Consider the following 24,353-nt stretch of genomic DNA (forward strand, 5'->3'; position numbering starts at 1 on the left):
GGTCCCCACTCTCTTCTGGCTTGTAGGGTTTCTGCTGAGAGATCTGCCGTAAGTCTGATAGGCTTCCCTTTGTGGGTAACCTGACCTTTCTCTCTGGCTGCCCTTAGTATTTTCTCCTTCATTTCAACCCTGGTGATCTGACGATTATGTGCCTTGGAGTTGCTCTTCTTGAGGAATATCTCTGTGGTGTTCTCTGTATTACCTGGAGTTGAATATTATCCTGCCTTACTAGGTTGGGAAAATTTTCCTGAATAATGTCCTGAAGCGTATTTTCCAGCTTGGATTCATTCTCTTCGTCACAATTCAGGTACACCTGTCAAGCGTAGATTAGGTCTTTTCACATAGTCCCATATTTCTTGGAGACTTTGCTCGTTCCTTTGTATCCTTTTTTCTCTAATCTTGTCTTCTTGTTTTATTTCATTGAGTTGGTCTTCGACCTCTGATATCCTTCCTTCTGCTTGATCAATTCGGCTGTTAAAACTTGTGCATACTTCACGTAGTTCTCGTATTGTGTTTTTCAGCTCCATCAATTCACTTATATTCCTCTCTAAATTGTGTATTCTTGTTAACATTTCGTCAAATCTTTTTTCAAAGTTCTTAGTTTCTTTGGATTGGGTTAGAACAAGTTCTTTTAATTCACAGAAGTTTCTCATTATCCACATTTTGAAGCCTGCTTCTGTAATTGGAACAAACTCGTTCTCCATCAAGCCTTGTTCCGTTGCTGATGAGGAACTGTGATCCCCCGCTGAGGGAGAGGCCTTCTGATCTTGGGTATTCTCAGCCTTTTTTGGCTGTTTTCTTCCCTTCATTATAAATTTATCCCTCTGTGGTCTTTGTATTTACCGTCTTTGTAATTGGGTTTCTGAGTGGACGTCCAACTTATTGATTCTCAGCGCCGAAATCTGAGCAACCCAGTGCGCCGACTAAATCAGCGGTGTTAAGATTGATGGTGCTTTTCTGACTCTGCACCAAGAACTGACGTTCCAAGGCGCCGGCAAAATCGCCTCGCCGGTCACAAGAGTCGCGCTGGCAGCCCGTGGGGCTCCTCCGCTGGGAATCTCCTGGTGCGTGAGCAACAAGAATTCATGTGAAGGTGTGGCGTCCTCTCCTTCTTTGCGCTTTCACTGGGAGCTACAATCCCGAGCTGCTAGTGATCAGCCATCTTGGGTCTCTCCCTAATCTCTCGAGAATCTTTTTTCCTTTTTCCCAAAGTTCTGAGATTACAGGTGTGAGCCATTGCTCGCAGCCCCAAAATTCTTTTGACAAAGAAAAACAAAGGAGGGGTACACTACCTGATTTCAAGACTTCCTCCCATGCTGTAGCAGCCAAGATAATGCGGCTACTCACAGGGACAAGCTTCAACAAACAGATGAATGGGTAGAGCCTAGAAACAGACCCACTTGGGCAGTCACCTTTTTTGTTTGTTTGAGACAGAGTCTTGCTCCGTTGCCAGGCGCTAGGCTGGAGTGCAGTGGCATGACCTAGGCTCCCGGGTTCAAGCAACTCTCCTGCCTCAGCCTCCCAAGTAGCTGGGACTACAGGCACACGCCATCACACCCCGCTAATTTTTGTATTTTTAGTAGAGATGGGGTTTCACCATGTTGGTCAGGATAGTCTCAATCTTTTGACCTAGTAATCTGCCTGCCTCGGCCTCCCAAAGTGCTGGGATTACAGGTGTGAGCCACCGTGCCCGGCCAATTTTTTTTTTTTTTTTTTGAGACAAAGCCTCGCTCTGTCACCCAGGCTGCAGTGCAGTGGTGCAATCTCAGCTCACTACAACCTCTGCCTTCCAAGTTCAATCGATTCTCCTGCCTCAGCCTCCTGAGTAGCTGCCATTACAGGTGCCCACCTCCATGCTCAGCTAATTTGTGCTTTATTTATTCATTCATTCTCAGACAAAATTCTCGCTCTGTCACCCAGGCTGGAGTGCAGTGGTGCTATCTCAGCTCACTGTAACCTCTGCCTCCCCAGTTCAAGCAATTCTCCTGTCTCAGCCTCCCTAGTAGCAGAGACTACAGGTAAGTGCCACCATGCCCAGTTAATTTTTGCAATTTTAGTAGAGAAGGGGGTTTCACCATGTTGGCCAGGCTTGTCTTGAACTCCTGACCTCAAGTGATCTGCCAGCCTCAGCCTTTCAAAGTGCTGGGATTATTGGCATGAGCTACTGCACCTGCCTAGTCAACTGATTTTCAACAGAGGTGTCAAATTAATTCAATGGGGAAATGAATAGACATTTTAAAAAATGGTTCTTAGGCCGGGCACGGTGGCTCAAGCCTGTAATCCCAGCACTTTGGGAGGCCGAGGCGGGTGGATCACGAGGTCAAGAGATCGAGACCATCCTGGTCAACATGGTGAAACCCCGTCTCTACTAAAAATACAAAAAAAAAATTAGTTGGGCATGGTGGCACATGCCTGTAATCCCAGCTACTCAGGAGGCTGAGGCAGGAGAATTGCCTGAGCCCAGGAGGCGGAGGTTGCGGTGAGCCAAGATCGCGCCATTGCACTCCAGCCTGGGTAACAAGAGCGAAACTCCGTCTCAAAAAAAAAAAAAAAAAAAAGGTTTTCAAACCATTGGACATCCATATGCAGAAAAATGAGCCATGAGCATTAACTCACATCATACACAACACCTAACTGGAAATGAACAATAGACCTAAAGGTTTATATTAAAAATCAAAAAGTACTCTAGAAGAAACCATAGGAGAAAAACTTCCTGATCTTGAGGGTAGGCAAAAATTTGTTAGATGGCACACAAAAAGGAATGAGGGCTGGGCGCGCTGGCTCACGCCTGTAATCCCAGCACTTTGGGAGGCCAATGTGGGTGGATCACCAAGTCCGGGGTTCGAGACCAGCCTGATCAACAGAGTGAAACCCCACCTCTACTAAAAATATAAAAATTAGCTGGGAGTGATGGTGCACACCTATAATCCAGCTACTCAGGAGGCTGAGGCAGGAGAATTGCTTGAACCTGGGAGGCAGAGGTCGCAGTGAGCCGAGATAATGCCGTTAAACTCCAGCCTGGGTGACAGAGCGAGACTCCATCTCAAAAAAAAAAAAAAAAAAGTAGAAATGATAAATTGATAGTTTGAAATTCCATCAAAATACAACCCTTCTCTTGTCCAGGTGCAGTGGCTCAGGCTGGTCATTCCAACCCTTTGGGAGGCCAAGGTGGGAGGACTGCTTAAGCCCAGGTCAAGACCAGCATGGGCAACATGGCAAGACCCCATCTCTACAAAAAATACCAAAATTAGTTGGGTGTGGTAGCACTGGCCTGTAGTCCCAGCTACTCAGGAGGCTGAAGTGGGAGAATCACCTGAGCCCACGGACGCTGAGGCTGCAGTGAGCAGCCCGAGCAACACAGTGAGACGCTCTCTTGAAATAACAACAGAAACTTCTGCTCTGCAAAAGACACTGTTAAGAAAATGATCGAGGTGGGTGGGGTGCAGTTGTTCATGCCTGTAATCCCAGCACTTTGGGAGGCCCCGGTGGGAGGATCACTTGAGCCCAGGAAGCCAAGACCAGGCTGGGCAACGTGGCAAAACCTCATCTCTACAAAAAGATACAAAAAGTAGCCAGGTGTGGTGGCATGTGCCTCTAGTCCCAGCTACTCAGGAGGCTGAGGAGGGAAGCTCACCTGAGCCTGGGCAGGCTGAGGCTACAGTCAGCCATGATCACACCATCACACTCCAGCCTGGGCAACACAGTAAGACACCGTCTCAAAAAAACCAATTCTGCTCTGCAAAAGATACTGTTAATAAAATGGTAAAGACAGGCCAGGCGCAGTTTTCACGCCTGTGATCCCAGCATTTTGGGAGGCTAAAGTGGAAGGATCACTTGAGGCCTGCCTTTTTCTAAGATGGAGTTTTGCTCTTGTCGCCCAGGCTGGAGTGCAATGGCTGGATCTTGGCAAAACCTGGCTCTACTAAAAATACAAAAATTAGCCAGGCATGGTGGTGTGCACCTGTACTGGAGAGGCTAGGCATGAGAATTGTTTGAATGTGGGAGGCAGAGGTTGCAGTGAGCAGAGATCATACCACTGTCCTCCACCCTGGGCAACAGATGACAGGGTGAGACTCTGTCTCGGGCGGGGGGCGGGGAGCAGGGGAAGACTGGGAAAGCAATGTTTGAGTCCACTGAAACCAAACCTATATGAATGTCCTATAACCCTGGATATATACAGGACAGAAGTGCACACTGTGTTCATCAAAATCCAGGTACTGGCCAGGCGAGGTGGCTCACACTTGTAATTCCAACATTTTGAGAGGCCAAGGCAGGTGGATCACATGGTCAGGAGTTCAAGACCAGCCTGGCCAACATGGTGAAACCCCATCTCTACTAAAAATACAAAAATTAGGGCCGGGCGCGGTGGCTCAAGCCTGTAATCCCAGCACTTTGGGAGGCCGAGGCGGGTGGATCATAAGGTCAAGAGATTGAGACCATCCTGATCAACATGGTGAAACCCCGTCTCTACTAAAAATACAAAAAATTAGCTGGGCATGGTGGCGCGTGCCTGTAATCCCAGCTACTCAGGAGGCTGAGGCAGGAGAATTGCCTGAACCCAGGAGGTGGAGGTTGCGGTGAGCTGAGATCGCGCCATTGCACTCTAGCCTGGGTAACAAGAGTGAAACTCCGTCTCAAAAAAAACAAAAAAAAAAAACAAAAATTAGCCCCAAGTGGTGGTGGACACCTGTAATCCCAGCTACTCAAGAGGCTGAGGCAGAGAATTGCTTGAACCTGGGAGGTGGAGGTTGCAGTGAGCCAAGATCATCGCATTACACTCCAGCCTGGGTGACAGAGCAAGACTCCATCTCAAAAAATATCCAAGTAGTGTGTGCTCGTAGCAGCAGCATTATCTGTACCTGGAACCAAGCCAGTGCACCTCCGTCTTCCCCACCTCCTGAGCTCCTCCACGCCCCCCCCGCCACCAGACACCTCATCATCACTCAGCTCTTAGCTCTGACCTTCCTCCTCCCAGAATCTGACCCTGACACCCAGCATGTCCCCTCTGATGGGGCCTTTGCTCTGCAGAGGGAGGGAAGGGCTGGTGTTGGGGGTCCTGGAAGTCAAATATCCCTGGACAAAATAATACATTGTGATGAATTCATAGAATAGAGTAAGTGAACCAAGCCCATGCACCCCATGTTGGGTAAGAGAAGCCAGACACGGCACACTTTTATGAAGTTGTAGAGTGGCCAGCACTAGAGGATGGACTGAGTGTTGGTCACTCCTGGGAGACGGAGGAGTTGGGCTGCAGTGGGTGGGGAGCTGCTGGTGTTTTCTTTTTTTATCTGGATGCTGGTGGCCCAGGTATGTTCCATCTGGGAAAATTCACTGAGCTGTTCGCTTAAAATTTGTGGGGTTGTTTTTTTCCTTTAAGCTGTTTACTTATCATCTGTGCACCTTAGCCTTCAAGAGGACATGTTAGTTATTTTTGAGATGGAGTTTCGCTCTTGTTGCCCAGACTGGAGTGCAACGGCACGATCTTAGCTTACTGCAACCTCCACGTCCCAGGTTCAAGCGATGCTCCTGCCTCAGCCTCCTGAGTAGCTGGGATTATAGGCATGTGCCACCACACACAGCTAATTTTGTATGTTTAGTAGAGACGGGGTTTCTCCATGTTGGTCAGGCTGGTCTCAAACTCCCGACCTCCCAAAGTGCTGGGATTACAGGCATGAGCCACCATGCCTGGTCTCAAGAGGACTTTTTAAATGACTGTTGAATGAGCCAGGTACAGAGGCTCACATCTGTAATCTCAGGATTTTGGGAGGCTGAGGCAGGTGGATGGTTTCAGCCCAGTAGTTTGAGACAAACCTGGGCATCATGGTGAAACCCTGTCCCTAAAAAAAAAAAAAAACCTACTCACACACAAAAATCAGCTGGGCATGGTGGCACATACCTGCAGTCCCAGGTACTTAGGATAATGAGGTGGGGGGGGATCACTTGAGTTCAGGAGGTAGAGGCTGCAGTGAGCTGAGATTGTACTACTGCACTCCAGCCCAGACAACAGAGTGAGACCCTGTTTAAAAAAAAAAAAAAAAAAAAAAATCGGGCCGGGCGCGGTGGCTCAAGCCTGTAATCCCAGCACTTTGGGAGGCCGAGGTGGGTGGATCACGAGGTCAAGAGATCGAGACCATCCTGGTGAACATGGTGAAACCCCGTCTCTACTAAAAATACAAAAAGTTAGCTGGGCATAGTGGTGCGTGCCTGTAACCCCAGCTACTCAGGAGGCTGAGGCAGGAGAATTGCCTGAACCCAGGAGGCGGAGGTTGCAGTGAGCCGAGATCGCGCCATTGCACTCCAGCCTGGGTAACAAGAGCGAAACTCTGTCTCAAAAAAAAAAAAAAAAAAAAAATCATTGAATGATGAATCTTATCGAAACACCAGGGGTTCAGTCCCGGTCCTGCGGCTGGCCGCACAGAAAGCCAATCACTAAGATGAGTATTGCCAAGAAAGAAGGCTTTAATCAGGTGCACAGCCAAGGAGATGGGAGATCAGTCTCAAATCCCTGACTGACTAAATCTAGGGATTTATACACTTTTTCTTTGAAATGGGGTCTTGTTCTGTCGCCCAGGCTGGAGTATGGTGGCACAATCTCAGCTCACTGCAATCTCTGCTTCCTGACACAAAGTGATCTTCCCACCTCAGCCTTCTAAGCAGCTAGGACTAAAGGTGGGTACCACCACGCCTGGCTCATTTTTGTGTTTTTAATAGAGACAGGGTTTGCTATGGTGCCCATGCTGTTCTTGAACTCCTGGACTCTATGGATCCACTCTTCTGGGCCTCCCAAAGTGCTGGAATTACAGGCATGAACTGCCACACCCAGCCTTTTGTTGTTGTTTGCAATATGGCGAATCATATTAATTTTCAAATGTTAAACCAACCTTGCATTCCTAGAATAAGCCCCACGTGGCCATGATGTACTACCTTTATATGGTGCTAAATATGATTTGCTGGACTTGTACTTAGGGTTTTTGTGTACATTCATAAGGTATATTGGCCTAGAGTTTTCTTATCTTGCATTGTCACAGCCTGGTTTTGGCAACAGGATAAGCGGGCCTCATGACATCCGTCAGGAGGCATCCTCCCCTGTATTGTGGACAAGTGGGTGGGTGAGCATGCTTTCCATGTTTGCTAAACGTCACTAATGAGCCCGTCTGAGGTCACCGTAAGGAAATTAATGTTTCCTTAATAGAGTTGTTCCAGTTATCTATTTCTTCCTGAATGAGCTTTGGGTAGCTGGTGTCTTTCAATAATTTTTCCCATTTCAAATGCGTGGAATTCATCTGCGGCACGTAGTTCACCCTGTTCCCTTCTCCTCTTCGTATCTGCAGGACCTACGGTGTTGTCCTGCTTCCATTCCGACCCCACGCCTTCTTTTCTCCTGAGCAATTTTGCTGCTTTTGTTTTTTGAGACAGAGTCTTGCTCTATGGCCCAGGCTAGAGTGCAGTGATGTGATCTCGGCTCACTGCAACCTCCACCTTCCGGGTTCAAGCAATTCTCCTCCCTCAGCCTCCCAAGTAGCTGGGATTACAGGTGCCCGCAACAATGCCCGGATAATTTTTTGCATTTTTAGTAGAGACGGGGTTTCACCGTGTTAGCCAGAATGGTCTCGATCTCCCAACCTTGTGATCCGTCCCCCTCGGCCTCCCAAAGTGCTGGGATTACAGTTGTGAGCCATCGCGCCCGGCCTTTATTGTTCTTTTTTATTGGGAGTGGGTCCCCCCAGCCCCGCTGCACAACTCTTAAAGTGACCCAGGTTGATGGGCAAATTCAAGGTCCCCCTACTACTTGAAGGGGAAGCAGAGACTGGGGAGGCACTCAGGAGAGAGCGGCCGTGGAGGCGCTAAGAAACTGCACCTGGCATCAGGAGACGTGGGAGGTCCCTGCTGGCTCTACGGCTCCTCCTACCCAGGACCCCTCAGGCAGCACCCACAGCAGGAAGAAGCAAAGCTAGACCCTGGGGAGGACTAACAGGGCAGCTGCTGCTTTCTGGATGGGCAGCTACAGGCTTCACAGTGTGGGTCAGCACGTGAGGTTTTATTCACAATCCATGCTCCACCCTCTCTGCCCTGGGACAGGACCACAGGGCGAAGCCCAGGCTGGGGGGCTCAGGCAAGCGTCCTGGCCCTAGTCTTGGGCTGCAGGGAGTGGGGCGGGGCGGCTGTGGGGAGGCGGGTGGGGCTCCTGGTGCGGCTCACACGTGCTGCTTCCGGTGCCGCAGCACCTCTGTGGGCGTGAACAGGAAGTCCTTCCCGCAGGCCTCGCAGTGGTAGGGCCTTTGCAGGACAGATGTCTTCTGGAGGGTCTCGGGGGCAGCTTCCTCAGCCCCTAAGGGAGGGAAAAGGAGAAGGCTGTGAGGGTGGCGTTCTAGTGCATATGTTTACCCCCACCCACATGCCAGGAACCCGTGTGGGTCAGGTTCTCTCCTGGCCTTTGGGGAACTCCAAGCCTTCCTTGATTAATAAAAACACACAGGCCTGTCTTTACTGCGCGTCGCTGCCAGTGAGAGAGGCAGAGAGAAAGACACAAGAAGAGATATGGAGGCAGAGGCAGACAGAGCCAGCCGGGCGGGGGCGTGTGGCCCGTGTGTGGCATCCCTGGGTGACAACAGAGTGGACATGGCCAAGGCAGAGATAACTGCTGGACAGAGAAAGAACGAGACAGCCACAGAGAGACAAACGAAGGGACAAAGACAGCGACACAGACAGCACAGGCGACAGGTGGACAGAAAGCAGTGGCACCCAGGCTCCCTGCCCTGTGCTCCTGATCTTCAGGACGAGGCCTGTGTGTGGAGGTCGTCAGTCCCCAGAGCCTCTAGCAAGTGCCCACACACCCAGGAGACCATCGTGGGATGGGCAGACAGCCGGGCAGAGGTGGCTCAGTCCCCGCAGCCCCGTGCTTGCCTGGGGGCCCGTCCTGTGGGGCCTGGGGACAGGTGTTCTCGTGGGCGATGCGCTCCAGGGGCGTGAGGGGTGCGTGCAGGCCACAGTGGGGGCAGGTCCAGAAGGTTCGGAGACAGTCGCTGTACAGGTCCGTGTCACTCTGCCGCAGACCATCTTGTCAGGGCTGGGGCCTGGCCAAGTGCCACCCACAGCCCACCGCCCACCTGGGACCCTTCCCAGAAGCTCTCAGGGCCATAGGCCCCACTTGAGAACCACATCCCTGGACTAAGGTGAAATGTGGCTGTGGGGTCAGGCGTGGGGACTTCCCGAAATCACCTTCAGGGAGGCAGGTTCAGGCTCACCGTGAGGCAGTTGTAGGTGAGGAAGTCAGTGACTGCGTAGCCCCCCTTGGTGGGGTGGGGGGACAGGGTGGAGCTGCCAAAGATGCCAGGAAGATGGGGGGTGACTGGGATGGTCTGGGGTCCCACATACAGGTTCTGGGCTTCGAGCCCCGTGAGCCGCCGGAGGCTGTAGGGAAGCTAAGGAAGGAGAGGCAGGAGAGTGAGACAGACTGACTCAGGGAGACACCACCAGAGCACCTGGAGCCAGTTGTGCCTGAAGCCCTCCCTCGGACTTTGCAGTTATGGGATCCAAGTGATTGAGCCAATCACAACTTGGCTGCAGACATGCATGACTAGGACTTCATCTAGAATATACCTGACAACCCACCCCCATCTAAATTGCCTTCCCCAGGCCTTTTCTGCCCCCATCCCTGGTGGGACCCCCTTTAGATCTTGAGTCTGGCCTCCTCACCCCTCCTCCCCCTGGCAAGTCAGCGTTGGTCCCCTCTCCGTGGCTCACTTGGCTCCTGCCCGTTTGTCCTCAAGGCCCTCTACTCCAGGAAGTCAGCCTGGATTACACCCCCGCCCCACCATCTCTACATGAAGTAGAATCAGGAGCAATTCCTGCTTCCCACCTAAAAGTCGGGCTGTTTCAAGTCTGCGCAGTTCAGTTCCCACCCTGGGGCACACACCCACAGCCTACTCCTCACACCCTGCCTGTCCTTGACTTAGGAAGGGGCATCAGCTACACTTACAGAAAGCACTTAGCAAACAGGGCAGCCGGGGGTAGTGTGGCTTTTCAGCCAGGTTCCTGGGATCAAATCCTGGCTCCACTCAGACCAGTGGAGTGACCTTGGGCAAGTGACTGGACCTCTGTGGCCTGCAAAGCCCCAAATATGCCCACATGGAGTAAAGGGGAAGCCAGGCCTTCCCGAGGCACAAGCCCTGTGGCAGATGCCCCCTGTGGACACAGGCAGGCACTGGTGTCCCGGCAGAGGGTACCTTGGATGCCGTGAATTGCAGCAGTTCCTTGCTCAGGGCGGCCACCTCCTTGGGGCTGACGGGCTCCTCCTCCTCCTCCTCGAGCCGCTGTCGGGCCTGGTGCGCCAGCTGCCTATCCAGGGCGCTTTCCCAGCGGGCACGGAGCCGCAGGGAAGCCGCCAGGAGCCTGATGGCACTTTCGCTGTCCGCCAGCTGCAGCTCCAGCCAGCCGTCGGCCACCAGGCGGGTGCAGTCACCATTGGTGTCCAGGGACCGGCTAAACAGCAGGAGGGACTGGAAGAGGACAAGAGACGGAGTGGGTGTGAGAGGCAGTGCGCTGGACACCCACCAGCTATCTGCCTGTCTGTGTGAGGCATCGAACCACCCACCCTCAACCCACGGTAGGAGGCACCCCTGCGGGGGCTGGGGATATGCCATGTACAAGGCAGCTGCTGAGTCAGGGAAGGGGACTGGGGTGGCGTGGCGGCAGAGGGAAGGGAGCTGCAGAGGTCGGCTGCATTCTAAGGCAGTGCAGAGCCCGCAGCCACCACACACAGACACAAAGGTGCAGAGCCCGCAGCCACCACACACAGACACGCAGGTGCAGAGCCCGCAGCCACCACACACAGACACGCAGGTGCAGAGCACGCAGCCACTCACACACAGACACGCAAGTGCAGAGACCGCAGCCACTCACACACAGACACGCAAGTGCACAGACTGCAGCCAATCACACACAGACACGCAGGTGCAGAGCACGCAGCCACTCACACACACACACGCAGGTGCAGAGACCGCAGCCACTCAGACATAGACACGCAGGTGCACAGACTGCAGCCACTCACACACGGACGCGGGGACAGAGCCCGCAGCCACTCACACAACACACGCAGGTGGAGAGCCCGCAGCCACTCACACACATACACACGCAGGTGCAGAAAGCCCGCAGCCACTCACACACGGACACACAGGTGCAGAGCCCGCAGCCACTCACACACAGACACGCAGGTGCAGAGACCACAGTGACTCACACACAGACACGCAGGTGCAGAGACCGCAGCGACTCACACACAGACACGCAGGTGCAGAGACCGCAGTGACTCACACACAGACACGCAGGGAGAAAGGGCCCACAGCCACTCACACACAGACACGCAGGTGCAGAGAGTCCGCAGCCACTCACACACACAAACGCAGGTGCAGAGAGCCCGCAACCATTCACACAGACAAGCAGGTGCAGAGACCGCCCTACTCACACACTGACATGCAGATGCAGAGCCCGCAGCCACTCACACACACGCAGGTGCAAAGACTGCAGCCACTCACACACACACACGCAGGTGCAGAGCCCGCAGCCACTCACACACAGACACACAGGTGCAGAGCCCGCAGCCACTCACACACACACAGGCAGGTGCAGAGTCTGCAGCCACTCACACACTGACACACAGGTGCAGAGCCTGCAGCCACTCACACACACGCACGCAGGTGCAAAGACCACAGCTACTTACACACAGAAACACAGGTGCAGAACCCGTAGCCACTCACACACAGACACGCAGGGATAGAGAGCCCGGAGCCGCTCACACACAGACACGCAGGTGCAGAGCCTGCAGCCACTCACACACAGACACGCAGGGACAGAGCCCGCAGCTGCTCACACACACACACACACGAGGTACAGAGGCCTCAGCAACTCTCACACAGACACGCAGGTGCAAAGAGCCCGCAGCCACTCACACACAGACACGCAGGTGCAGAGCCCGCAGCCACTCACACACAGACACGCAGGTGCAGAGAGCCCGTAGCCACTCACACAGAGACACCCAGGTGCAGAGAACGCAGCCACTCACACACACACACACAAGCAGGTGCAGAGAGCCCACAGCCACTCACACACAGACACGCAGGTAAAGAGACCGCCCCACTCACACACTGACAAGCAGGTGCGGAGAGCCCGCAGCCACTCACACACACACACGCAGGTCCAGAGAGCCCGCAGCCACTCACACACACACACACGCAGGTGCACAAACCCCAGCTACTCACATGCAGACACACAGGTGCAGAGACCGCAGCCACTCACACACAGACACGCAAGTTCAGAGCCTGCAGCCACTCACACACAGACATGCAAAGACAGAAACCGCAGCCACTCACACACACACGCAGGTGCAGAGCCCGCAGCCACTCACACACGGACACACAAGTGCAGAGAGCCCCCAGCCACTCACACACACACACGCAGGGATAGAGAGCCCGGAGCCGCTCACACACAGACATGCAGGTACAGAGCCTGCGGCCACTCACACACAGACAAGAAGGCACAGAGTCCACGGCGACTCACACACAGACACGCAGGTGCAGAGCCCACGGCCACTCACACACAGACACGCAGGTGCAGAGCCCGCAGGCACTCACACACAGACACGCAGGGACAGAGCCCGCAGCCACTAATACACAGACACGCAGGTACAGGGCCCGCAGCCACTCATACACACAGGCAGGGGCAGGGCCCACAGCCACGTACACACGACACGCAGGGACAGAGCCCGCAGCCACTCACACATGGACATGTAGGTGCAGAGACCACAGCCAATGACACACGGACACGCAGGTGCAGAGAGCCCGCAGCAACTCACACACGGACACGCAGGGACAGATCCCACAGCCACTAACACACGGACACGCAGGTGTAGGGCCCACAGCCACTCACACACAGACACGCAGGGACAGGGCCCGCAGCCACTGACACAGACACGCAGGTGCAGAGATCGCAGCCACTCACACACAGACACACAGGTGCAGAGCCCGCAGCCACTCACACACAGACACGCAGGTGCAGAACCGACACCCACTCACACGCAGACACGCAGGTGAACAGACCGCAGCCACTCACACACAGACACGCAGGGACAGAGACCGCAGCCACTAACATACACACAGGCAGGTACAGAGGGCCCGCAGCCACTCACACACACGCAGGTGCAGAGAGCCCACAGCCACTCACACACACACATGCAGGTGCAGAGGCCTCAGCAACTCACACACAGACACGCAGGTGCAGAGACCGCAGCCACTCACACAGACACAGAGGTGCAGAGACCGCAGCCACTCACACACAGACACGCAGGGACAAAGCCCACAGCCACTCACACACACACACGCAGGTGCACAGACCGCAGCCACTGACACACGGACATGCAGGGACAGAGACACCACAGCCACTCACACAGAGACACACAGGGACAGAAACCGCTGCCACTCACACACAGACACGCAAGGACAGAGAGACCACAGCCACTCAAACACAGACACACAGGGACAGAGAGCCTGCAGCCACTCACACACAGACACGCAGGTGGAGAGCCCGTGGCGACTCACACACAGACACACAGGTACAGAGTCCGCAGCCACTCTCACACAGAGAAGCAGGCACAGAGTCCGCAGTGACTCACACACAGACACACAGATGACACACAACCACTGACACATACACACAGGGACAGAGAGACCACAGCCACTCTCACACAGACACGCATGTACAGAGAGCCCGCAGCCACTCACACACAGACATGCAGGTACAGTCCACAGCGACTCACACACAGACATGCTAGTACAGAGCCCGTGGCCACTCACACACAAGCAGGTACAGAGACCGCAGCCACTCACACACAGACACGTAGGTGCAGAGCCCACAGCCACTAACACACAGACACGCAGGGACATAGCCTGCAGCCACTCACACACAGACACGCAGGGACAGAGACCGCAGCGACTCACACAGACAAGCAGGTGCAGGGCCCGCAGCCACTCATACTCACACAGGCGGGGCAGTGCCCGCAGCCACTTACACACGACACACAGGGACAGAGCCCGCAGCCACTCACGCACGGACATGCAGGTGCAGAGACCACAGCCAATCACACACACACATGCAGGTGCAGAGAGCCCGCAGCCACTCACACATGGACACGCAGGTGCAGAGACCCCGCAGCCACTCACACACGGACACCCAGGGACAGAGCCCAAAGCCACTAACATGCGGACACACAGATGCAGGGCCTACAGCCACTCACACACGGACACGCAGGGACAGGTCCCGCAGCCACTGACACAGACACGCAGGTGCAGAGCCTGCAGCCACTGACACACAGATACGTAGGTGCAGAGACCCCGCAGCCACTCACACACAGAAATGCAGAGACAGAGAGCCCACAGCCACTCACACACGGACACGCAGGGACAGAGCCTGCAGCCACTCACACACACACAGGTGCAGAGCCCCTAGCCACTAACACACAGACACGCAGGTGTAGAGCCCGCAGCCACTCACACACACACATGCAGGGACAGAGAGAACACAGCCACTCACACACAGACACACAGGTGCAGAAACCGCAGCCACTCACACACACATACGCAGGGACAGAGAGACCACAGCCACTTACACACAGACACACACGGACAGAGAGCCCACAGCCACTCACACACAGATACACAAGGACCGCAGCCACTCACACATGCAGGGACAGAGAGACCACAGTAACTCACACACAGACACGCAGGGACAGAGACCACAGCCACTCACACACACACACACAGGGACAGAGCCCACAGCCACTCACACACAGACACGTAGGTGCAGAGACCGCATCCACTCACACACAGACATGCACGAACAGAGAGCCCGCAGCCACTCACAGACACGCAGGTGGAGAGCCCGCGGCGACTCACACACAAACAAGCAGGTGCAGAGCCCACAGCCACTGACACACAGACATGCAGGTGCAGACACCATGGCCACTCACACACAGACACCCAGGTGCAGGGCCCGCAGCCACTCACACACACAGGCAGGGGCAGGGCCCGCAGCAACTCACACACGATACGCAGGGACAGAGCCCGCAGCCACTCACACACAGACATGCAGGTGCAGAGACCACAGCCAATCACACACGGACACGCAGGGACAGAGAGACCACAGTAACTCAGATACAGACACGCAGGGACAGAGACTGCAGCCACTCACACAGAAACACGCAGGGACAGAGAGCCCGCAGGCACTCAAACACAGACACGCAGGTGCAGAGCCCGCAGCCACTCAGACAGACACGTAGGTGCAGAGACAGCAGCCACTCACACATAGACACGCAGGGACAGACAGCCCGCAGCCACTCACACACAGACACGCAGGGACAGAGCCTGCAGCCACTCACTCACACACACACGCAGGTGCAGAGCCGGCAGCCACTCACACACAGACACGCAGGTGCAGAGACCGCAGCCCCTCACACACAGACACGCGGGAACAGAGGGCCCGCAGCCACTCACACACACACACACGCAGCTGAAGGGACCGCAGCCACTCACACATGGACATGCAGGGACAGGGCCCGCAGCCACTAACACGGACACACAGGTACAGAGACCGCAGCCACTCACACACAGAGAGACAGGGACAAAGCCTGCAGCCACTCACAGACAGACATGCAGGTGCAGAAAGCCCGCAGCCACTGACAGACACGTAGGCGCAGAGAGCACGCAGCCACTCACACACGGACACGGAGGTGCAGAGAGACCCCAGCAACTCACACACAGACACACGAAAACAGAGCCCACAGTCACACACAGACACGCAGGTGCAGAGAGCCCCCAGCCACTCACACACACACACGCAGGTGCAGAGAACCCGCAGCCACTCACACACAGACACGCAGGTGCAGAAAGCCCACAGCCACTAACACACAGACACGTAGGTGTAGAGAGCACACAGCCACTCACACACGGACACACAGGTGCAAAGACCCCAGCCACTCACACACAGACACACAGGAACAGAGCCGACAGTCACACACAGACACGCAGGTGGAGACAGCCCCCAAGACACACAGGTGCAGGGACCGTGCCACTCACACACGGACACGCAGGGACAGAGCCCACAGCCACTCAAACTCGGACACGGAGGTGCAGAGCCCGCACCCAGTCACACACAGACACGCAGGTGCAGAGACCGCAGCCACTCACACAGACACGCAGGTGCAGAGACCGCAGCCACTCACACACAGACACGCAGGGACAAAGCCCGCAGCCACTCACACACACACACACACACGCAGGTGCACAGACCGCTGCCACTCACACACAGACACGCAGGTGCACAGACCGCTGCCACTCACACACAGACACGCAGGGACAGAGAGACCACAGCCACTCACACACAGACCCGCAGGTTCAGAGACCGCAGCAACTCACACACAGACACGCAGGGACAGAGAGACCACAGCCACTCACACACAGACACGCGGAGACAGAGAGCCCGCAGCCACTGACACACAGACACGCAGGTGCAGAGCCCGCGGCCACTGACACACAGACAAGCAGGCACAGAGCCCGCAGCCACTCACACACAAACACGCAGGTGCAGAGACCGCAGCCACTCACACACACACACGCAGGTGCAGAAGCCTCAGCAACTCACAAACACACACGCAGGTGCAGAGAGCCCACAACCACTCAGACACACGAACACACAAGTGCAGGGACCGCAGCCACTCACACATGGACACGCATTAACAGAGCCCATAACCACTCACACTCAGACACGCAGGTGCAGAGCCCTACACAATCACACACAGACACGCAGGTGGAGAGTCCGCAGCCACTCACACACAGACACACAGGTGCAGAGACCGTAGCCACTCACACAGACATGCAGGTGCAGAGCCAGCACCCACTCACACACAGACACGCAGCTGCAGAGGCCGCAGCCACTCACACACAGACACGCAGGTGCAGAGAGTCTGCAGCCACTCACACACGGACACGAAGGGACAGAGCCCACAGCCACTAACACACAGACACGCAGGTGCAGAGAGCCCACAGCCACTCACACACACGCAGGTGCAGGGACCGCAGCCACTCACAAACACGCAGGGACAGAGCCCACAGCCACTCACACTCGGACACGCAGGTGCAGAGCCCGCACACACTCACACACAGACATGCAGGTGTAGAGTCCGCAGCAACTCACACAAACACGCAGGTGCAGAGCCGGCACCCACTGACATAGAGACCACAGCCACTGACACACACACACGCAGGTGCAGAGACACCTCACACACACAGACATGAAGAAACAGAGCCCACAGCCACTCACACACACGCAGGTGCAGAGGCCTCAGCAACTCACACACAGACACGCAGGTGCAGAGAGCCCGCAGCCACTCACACACACACACACACACACACACACACACACGCAGGTGGAGAGACCGCAGCCACTCAAACACAGACACGCAGAAACAGAGCCCACATCCATTCACACACACACACGCAGGTGCAGAGGCCTCAGCAACTTACACACAGACGCGCAGATGCAGAGCCCCTAGCCACTCACACACGGACATGCATGGACAGAGTCTACAGCCACTCACACACGGACATCCAGGGACGCAGACCACAGCCACTCACACACGGACACGCAGGTGTAGAGCCGCAGCCACTCACACACGGACACCCAAGTGCAGAGCCCACATCCACTCACACAGACACGCAGGGACAGAGGGCCCGCAGCCACTCACACACAGGCAGGTACAGACCCCGCAGCCACTCACACACAGACACGCAGGTTCAGAGACTGGAGCCACTCACACACAGACACTCAGGTGCAGAGATTGCAGCCACTCAAACACACACACGGAGGTGCAGAGACCGCAGACACTCACACACAGACACGCAGGTTCAGAGACCCAAGCCACTCACACACAGACACGCAGGTGCAGAGACCCCAGCCACTCACACACACACATGCAGGTGCAGAGAGCCCTCAACCACTAAAACACAGACACGCAGGTGCAAGGAGCCCACAGCCACTCACACACCGACACGCAGGTGCAGAGAGCCGTCAGCCACTAACACACAGACACGCAGGTGCAGAGAACCCACAGCCACTCACACACGGACACGCAGGTGCAGAGACCACAGCCACTCACACACAGACACGCAGGTGCAGAGACTGCAGCCACTCAAACACACACACGCAGGTGCAGAGACCGCAGACACTCACACACAGACACGCAGGTTCAGAGACCGCAGCGACTCACACACAGACACGCAGATGCAGAGACCGCAGACACTCACACACAGACACGCAGGTGCAGAGACCCAAGCCACTCACACACACGCAGGGACAGAGACCGCAGCCACTCAAACACACACGCGCAGGTGCAGAGACCGCAGCCACTCACACAGAGACACGCTGGTGCAGAGACCACAGTCACTCACACACAGACACGCAGGTGCTGAGACCACAGCCACTCACGCACAGACACTCAGGTGCAGAGACCGCAGCCACTCACACAAAGACACGCAGGGAAAGAGGACCCACAGCCACTCACACACACACACACGCAGTTCAAGGGACCGCAGTCACGCACACATGTACACGCGGGAACAGGGCCCAGAGCCACTAACACGGACACGCAGGTGCAGAGACCGCATCCACTCACACACAGACACGCAGGTGCAGAGAGCCCACAGCCACTCACACACACACTCGCAGGTTCAGGGACCGCACCCACTCAAACACAGACACACAGGTGCAGAGACCGCAGCCACTCACACAGACATGCAGGTGCAGAGCCCGCACCCACTCACACGCAGACACGCAGGTGCAGAGACCGCAGCCACTCACACAGACACGCAGGTGCAGAGACCGCAGCCACTCACACATAGACACGGATGGACAAAGCCCGCAGCCACTCACACACACACATGCAGGTGCACAGACCGCAGCCACTCACACACACACAGGGACAGAGAGACCACAGTAACTCACACACAGACACGCAGGTTCAGAGACTGCAGCCACTCAAACACAGACACGCAGGGACAGAGAGACCACAGACACTCACACACACACACGCAGGGACAGAGAGCCCGCAGACACACACACACACACACGCAGGTGCAGAGCCGGCAGCCACTGACACACAGACACGTAGGTGCAGAGACCGCAGCCACTCACACACAGACACGCAGGGACAGAGCCTGCAGCCACTCACACACACACACACACGCAGGTGCATAGCCGGCAGCCACTCACACACAGACACGCAGGTGCAGAGACCGCAGCCACTCACACACAGACACGCAGGGACAGAGGGCCCGCAGCCACTCACACACGGGACACACAGGGACAGGGCCCGCAGCTACTAACACGGACACACAGGTGCAGAGACCACAACCACTCACACACACAGATGCAGGGACAAAGCCCGCAGCCACTCACACACAGACACGCAGGTGCAGAAAGCCCGCAGCCACTAACACACAGACACGTAGGTGCAGAAAGCCCATAGCCACTAACACACAGACACGTAGGCACAGAGAGCACGCAGCCACTCACACACGGACATGCAGGTGCAGAGAGACCTCAGCCACTCACACACAGACACACAGGAACAGAGCCCACAGTCACTAACACACAGAAACGCAGATGCAGAGAACCCCCAGCCACTCACACACACACACGCAGGTGTAGAGAGCCCGCAGCCACTCACATACACATACGCAGGTGCAGTGACCGCAGCCACTCACACACGGACACGCAAGGACAGAGCCCACAGCCACTCACACTCGGACACGCAGGTGCAGAGCCCCCAGCCACTCACACGCAGACACGCAGGTACAGAGACTGCAGCCACTCACACAGACACGCAGGTGCAGAGACCGCAGCCACTCACACTGACACGCAGGTGCAGAGACTGCAGCCACTCACACACAGAGACGCAGGGACAAAGCCCGCAGCCACTCACACACACGCAGGTGCACAGACCGCAGCCACTCACACACAGACACGCAGAAACAGAGAGACCACAGTAATTCACACACAGACACGCAGGGACAGAGACCGCAGCCACTCACACACAGACATGTAGGTTCAGATACCGCAGCCACTCACACACCGACACGCAGGTGCAGAGAGCCAGCAGCCACTCACACACAGACATGCAGGTGCAGAGACCGCAGCCACTCACACACGGACAAGCAGGTGCAGAGAGCCTGCAGCCACTCACACACAGACATGCAGGTGCAGAGACTGCAGCCACTCACACACGGACACGCAGGTGCAGAGAGCCAGCAGCCACTCACACACAGACATGCAGGTGCAGAGACCACAGCCACTCACACACGGACACGCAGGTGCAGAGAGCTTGCAGCCACTCACACACAGACACGCAGGTGCAGAGACCGCAGCCACTCACACACGGACACGCAGGTGCAGAGAGCCTGCAGCCACTAACACACAGACACGCAGGTAGAGAGCCCGCAGCCACTCACACGGACACGCAGGGACAGAGCCCACAGCACCTAACACACAGACACGCAGGTGCAGAGAGCCCGCAGCCACTCATACACACACACACGCGGGTGCAGGGACCACAGCCACTGACACAGAGACACGCAGGGACAGAGCCCACAGCCACTCACTCTCGGATACGCAGGTGCAGAGCCCGCACACACTCACAGACATGCAGGGACAGAGCCTGCAGCCACTCACACAGACACGCGGGTGCAGAGCCCGCAGCCACTCACACGCAGACACGCATGTACAGAGACTGCAGCCACTCACACACAGACACGCAGGGACAGAGGGCCCGTAGCCACTAACACACGGACACACAGGTGCATGGCCCACAGCCACTCACACACGGACACGCAGGGACAGGGCCCGCAGCCACTGACACAGACATGCAGGTGCAGAGCCCGCAGCAACTCACACACAGACACGTAGGTGCAGAGCCCGCAGCCACTCACACACGGACTCGCAGGTGCAGAGAGCCCGCAGCCACTCACACACAGACATGCAGGGACAGAGACCGCAGCCACTCACACAGACACATAGGTGCAGAGCCTGCAGCCACTCACACGCAGACACACAGGGACAGAGCCGCAGCCACTCACACACAGACACGCAGGTGGAGAGAACGCAGCCACACACACACAGACACGCAGGGACAGAGACCACAGACACTCACACACAGACACGCAGAGACAGAGACCGCAGCCACTCACACACACACACACACGCAGGTACAGAGACCGCAGCCACTAACACACAGACATGCAGGTGCAGAGACCGCAGCCACTCACGCACAGACATGCAGGTGCAGAGACCCCAACCACTCACGCACACACACGCAGGTGCAGAGACCGCAACCACTCACGCACAGACACGCAGGTGCAGAGACCACAGCCACTCACAGAGACATTCAGGTGCAGAGACTGCAGCCACTCACACACAGACACGCAGGTGCAGAGCCCGCAGCCACTCACACAGAGACACTCAGGTGCAGAGCCGCAGCCAAACACAGACACACAGGTGCAGCGGCCGCAGCCACTCAGACACGCAGGTGCAGAGCCCGCAGCCACTCACACACAGACACACAGCGACAGAGACCGCAGCCACTCACACACACACACGCAGGTGCAGAGCCCGCAGCCACTCACACACAGACACGCAGGTGCAGAGACCGCGGCCACTCACACACACACACGCAGGTGCAGAGACCCCTGCCACTCAAACACACACACGCAGGTGCAGAGACCGCGGCCACTCACACACAGACACGCAGGTGCAGAGACCCCAGCCACTTACACACACACACGCAGGTTCAGAGACCGCAGCCACTCACACACAGACACTCAGGTGCAGATCCAGCAGCCACTCACACACACACACGCAGGTTCAGAGACCGCAGCCACTCACACACAGACACGCAGTTGCAGAGAGCGCAGCCACTCACACACAGACACCCAGAGACAGAGACCGTAGCCACTCACACACACACACGCAGGTGCAGAGACCCCAGCCACTCACACACAGACACGCAGGTGCAGAGACCGCAGCCACTAACACACAGACACAGATGCAGAGAGCGCAGCCACTCACACACAGACACGCAGGGACAGAGACCACATCCACTCACACACACACACGCAGGTGCAGAGAGACTGGAGCCACTCACACAGACACGCAGGTGCAGAGCCTGCACCCACTGACACACAGACACGCAGGTGCAGAGACCCCAGCCACTCACACACAGACACGCAGGGACAGAGCCCGCAGCTACTCACACATGGACATGCAGGGACAGAGACCGCAGCCACTCACACATGGACACGCAGGTGCAGAGCCGCAGCCACTCACACACAGGCAGGTGCAGAGACCACAGCCACTTAACACACAGACACGCAGGGACAGAGACTGGAGCCACTCACACAGACACGCAGGTGCAGAGACCGCAGCCACTCACACACAGACACGCAGGTGCAGACTGCAGCTACTCACCCATAGACACGCAGGGACAGAGACCGCAGCCACTCACACACACACACACACGCAGGTGCAGAGAGACCGGAGCCACTCACACACAGACACGCAGGGACAGAGACCCAAGCCACTAACACAGACACGTAGGTGCACAGAGCCCACAGCCACTCACACACAGACACGCAGGTGCAGAGACCCCAGCCACTCACACACACACACGCAGGTGCAGAGAGCCCTCAGCCACTAAAACACAGACATGCAGGTGCAGAGCCGGCAGCCACTCACACACACACACACACACACACACACGCAGGGACAGAGCCCGCAGCCACTCACACACAGACACACAGGTGCAGAACCCACAGCCACTCACACACACACGCAGGTGCAGAGACCGCAGCCACTCACACACAGACACGCAGGTGCAGAGACCGCAGCTACTCACACACACACACAGACACGCAGGGACAGAGACTGCAGCCACTCACACATGGACACGCAGGTGCAGAGACCGCAGCCACTCACACACAGACACGCAGGTGCAGAGACCGCAGCTACTCACCCATAGACACGCAGGGACAGAGACCGCAGCCACACACACACACACACACACGCAGGTGCAGAGAGACCGGAGCCACTCACACACAGACACGCAGGGACAGAGACTGCAGCCACTCACACACAGACACCCAGGTGCAGAGCCCGCAGCCACTCACACACACACAGGTGCATAGCCCGCAGCCACTCACACACAGACACGCAGGGACAGAGCCCACAGCCACTCACACAGAGACACGCAGGTGCAGAACCCGCAGCCACTCACACACAGACATGCAGTGAGAGGCCAGACCGAGCGCACACTGGTCTGTGAGGACGGAAGTCTGGGCTTGGGTTCCATGTGTTGTGCCTCCTAAGATGTTGGGGAAAATTCTCGGGGCAGTCGACAGGGGAGAACTGGCCCCGAGTGGATAGTTTGGGGGCTGCAGATGGTACAGGAGGCTCCATCTGCTGTTCTGCCTGCTCATGTGAGTGCAAACATTCTCCATCTTGCTCACTGCAACCCTGGCTCCCAGATTGAGCCATTCTCCCGCCTCAGTCTCCAGAGTAGCTGGGATCATAGTGGCCCGCCACCACACCCAGCTAATTTTTGTATTTTTAGTAGAGACTCGTTTCACCATGTTAGCCAGGCTGGTGTCAAACTCCTGACCTGATCCACCCACCTTGGCCTCCCGAAGTGCTGGGATGACAGGCGTGAGCTGGCCAGAATGTAAACGAGCGCGCAGTGCGGGGAGAGCGCAGCGGCTGGGCGAGCGCTCCTGGGCAGCTTCACGCACCGCGGCTGGTCACCGACCCTGTCCCTCGGCCCGCGCACTGCCCACTTGCCCGTGCTCACACGAGCATCCAGTGTCGCCCTTTTTTGGTTTGCTGTCTACCTCCCCCATCCTATTTGAGCCCCGTGAGCGTGGGGAGTTTGGTCGACGTGGACCACAGCTGCACCCTCAGGCCCCAGAACACTGACAGTGCCAGGCCCACCAGGCGGGCTCAAGGGATGTGTGACACACACAGGAGTGACTGAGCCGCGTTGGCTTTCATGGTGTTGGTGGCAATCACGATGCCAGCAAAACCCTGAGGTTCTGGAAGTGCACGGGTTCCTCTCTCCCCTCCACATTCCCTGGGACCAGCCAGGCTGTGCTGACAGTGAGCGGTGAGGCTGGAGCGGGCGGCATGATGCTGGAGCTCTGGCTGGGCCACCTGCTCACTTTGGTGACGTCTCCCCGCCCACACCTGGGCTTCAGTCCCCTCAATAAAGG

At 56.5% G+C, this 24,353-nt stretch overlaps 1 protein-coding gene across 5 annotated transcripts in view; it reads right to left on the bottom strand.

Moving 5' to 3' along the window:
* Window positions 1-6,103: 6,103 nt before the first annotated feature.
* DHX34 (DExH-box helicase 34) overlaps window positions 6,104-24,353 on the bottom strand; it is a 48,608-nt gene continuing 30,358 nt past the window's right edge. For 2 of the 5 annotated variants that reach the window (XM_003940287.4, XM_074386133.1), the window contains exons 14-17: window positions 10,227-10,499; window positions 9,246-9,422; window positions 8,905-9,043; window positions 6,350-8,329 (exon numbers count right to left, since the gene is read on the bottom strand). In XM_003940287.4, coding sequence (XP_003940336.2) covers window positions 8,196-8,329; window positions 8,905-9,043; window positions 9,246-9,422; window positions 10,227-10,499 — 723 coding nt within the window. In that variant the 3' untranslated portion in view covers window positions 6,350-8,195. Of the gene's footprint in view, window positions 8,330-8,904; window positions 9,044-9,245; window positions 9,423-9,979; window positions 10,105-10,226; window positions 10,500-24,353 lie in introns of those variants that run through there. The other 3 variants (XM_074386135.1, XM_074386134.1, XR_012513802.1) reach the window with 3 other exon arrangements.

Source organism: Saimiri boliviensis, chromosome 14 (genome assembly GCF_048565385.1).
Source record: "Saimiri boliviensis isolate mSaiBol1 chromosome 14, mSaiBol1.pri, whole genome shotgun sequence".
In the NCBI taxonomy this organism is placed as follows: Eukaryota; Metazoa; Chordata; class Mammalia; order Primates; family Cebidae; genus Saimiri; species Saimiri boliviensis.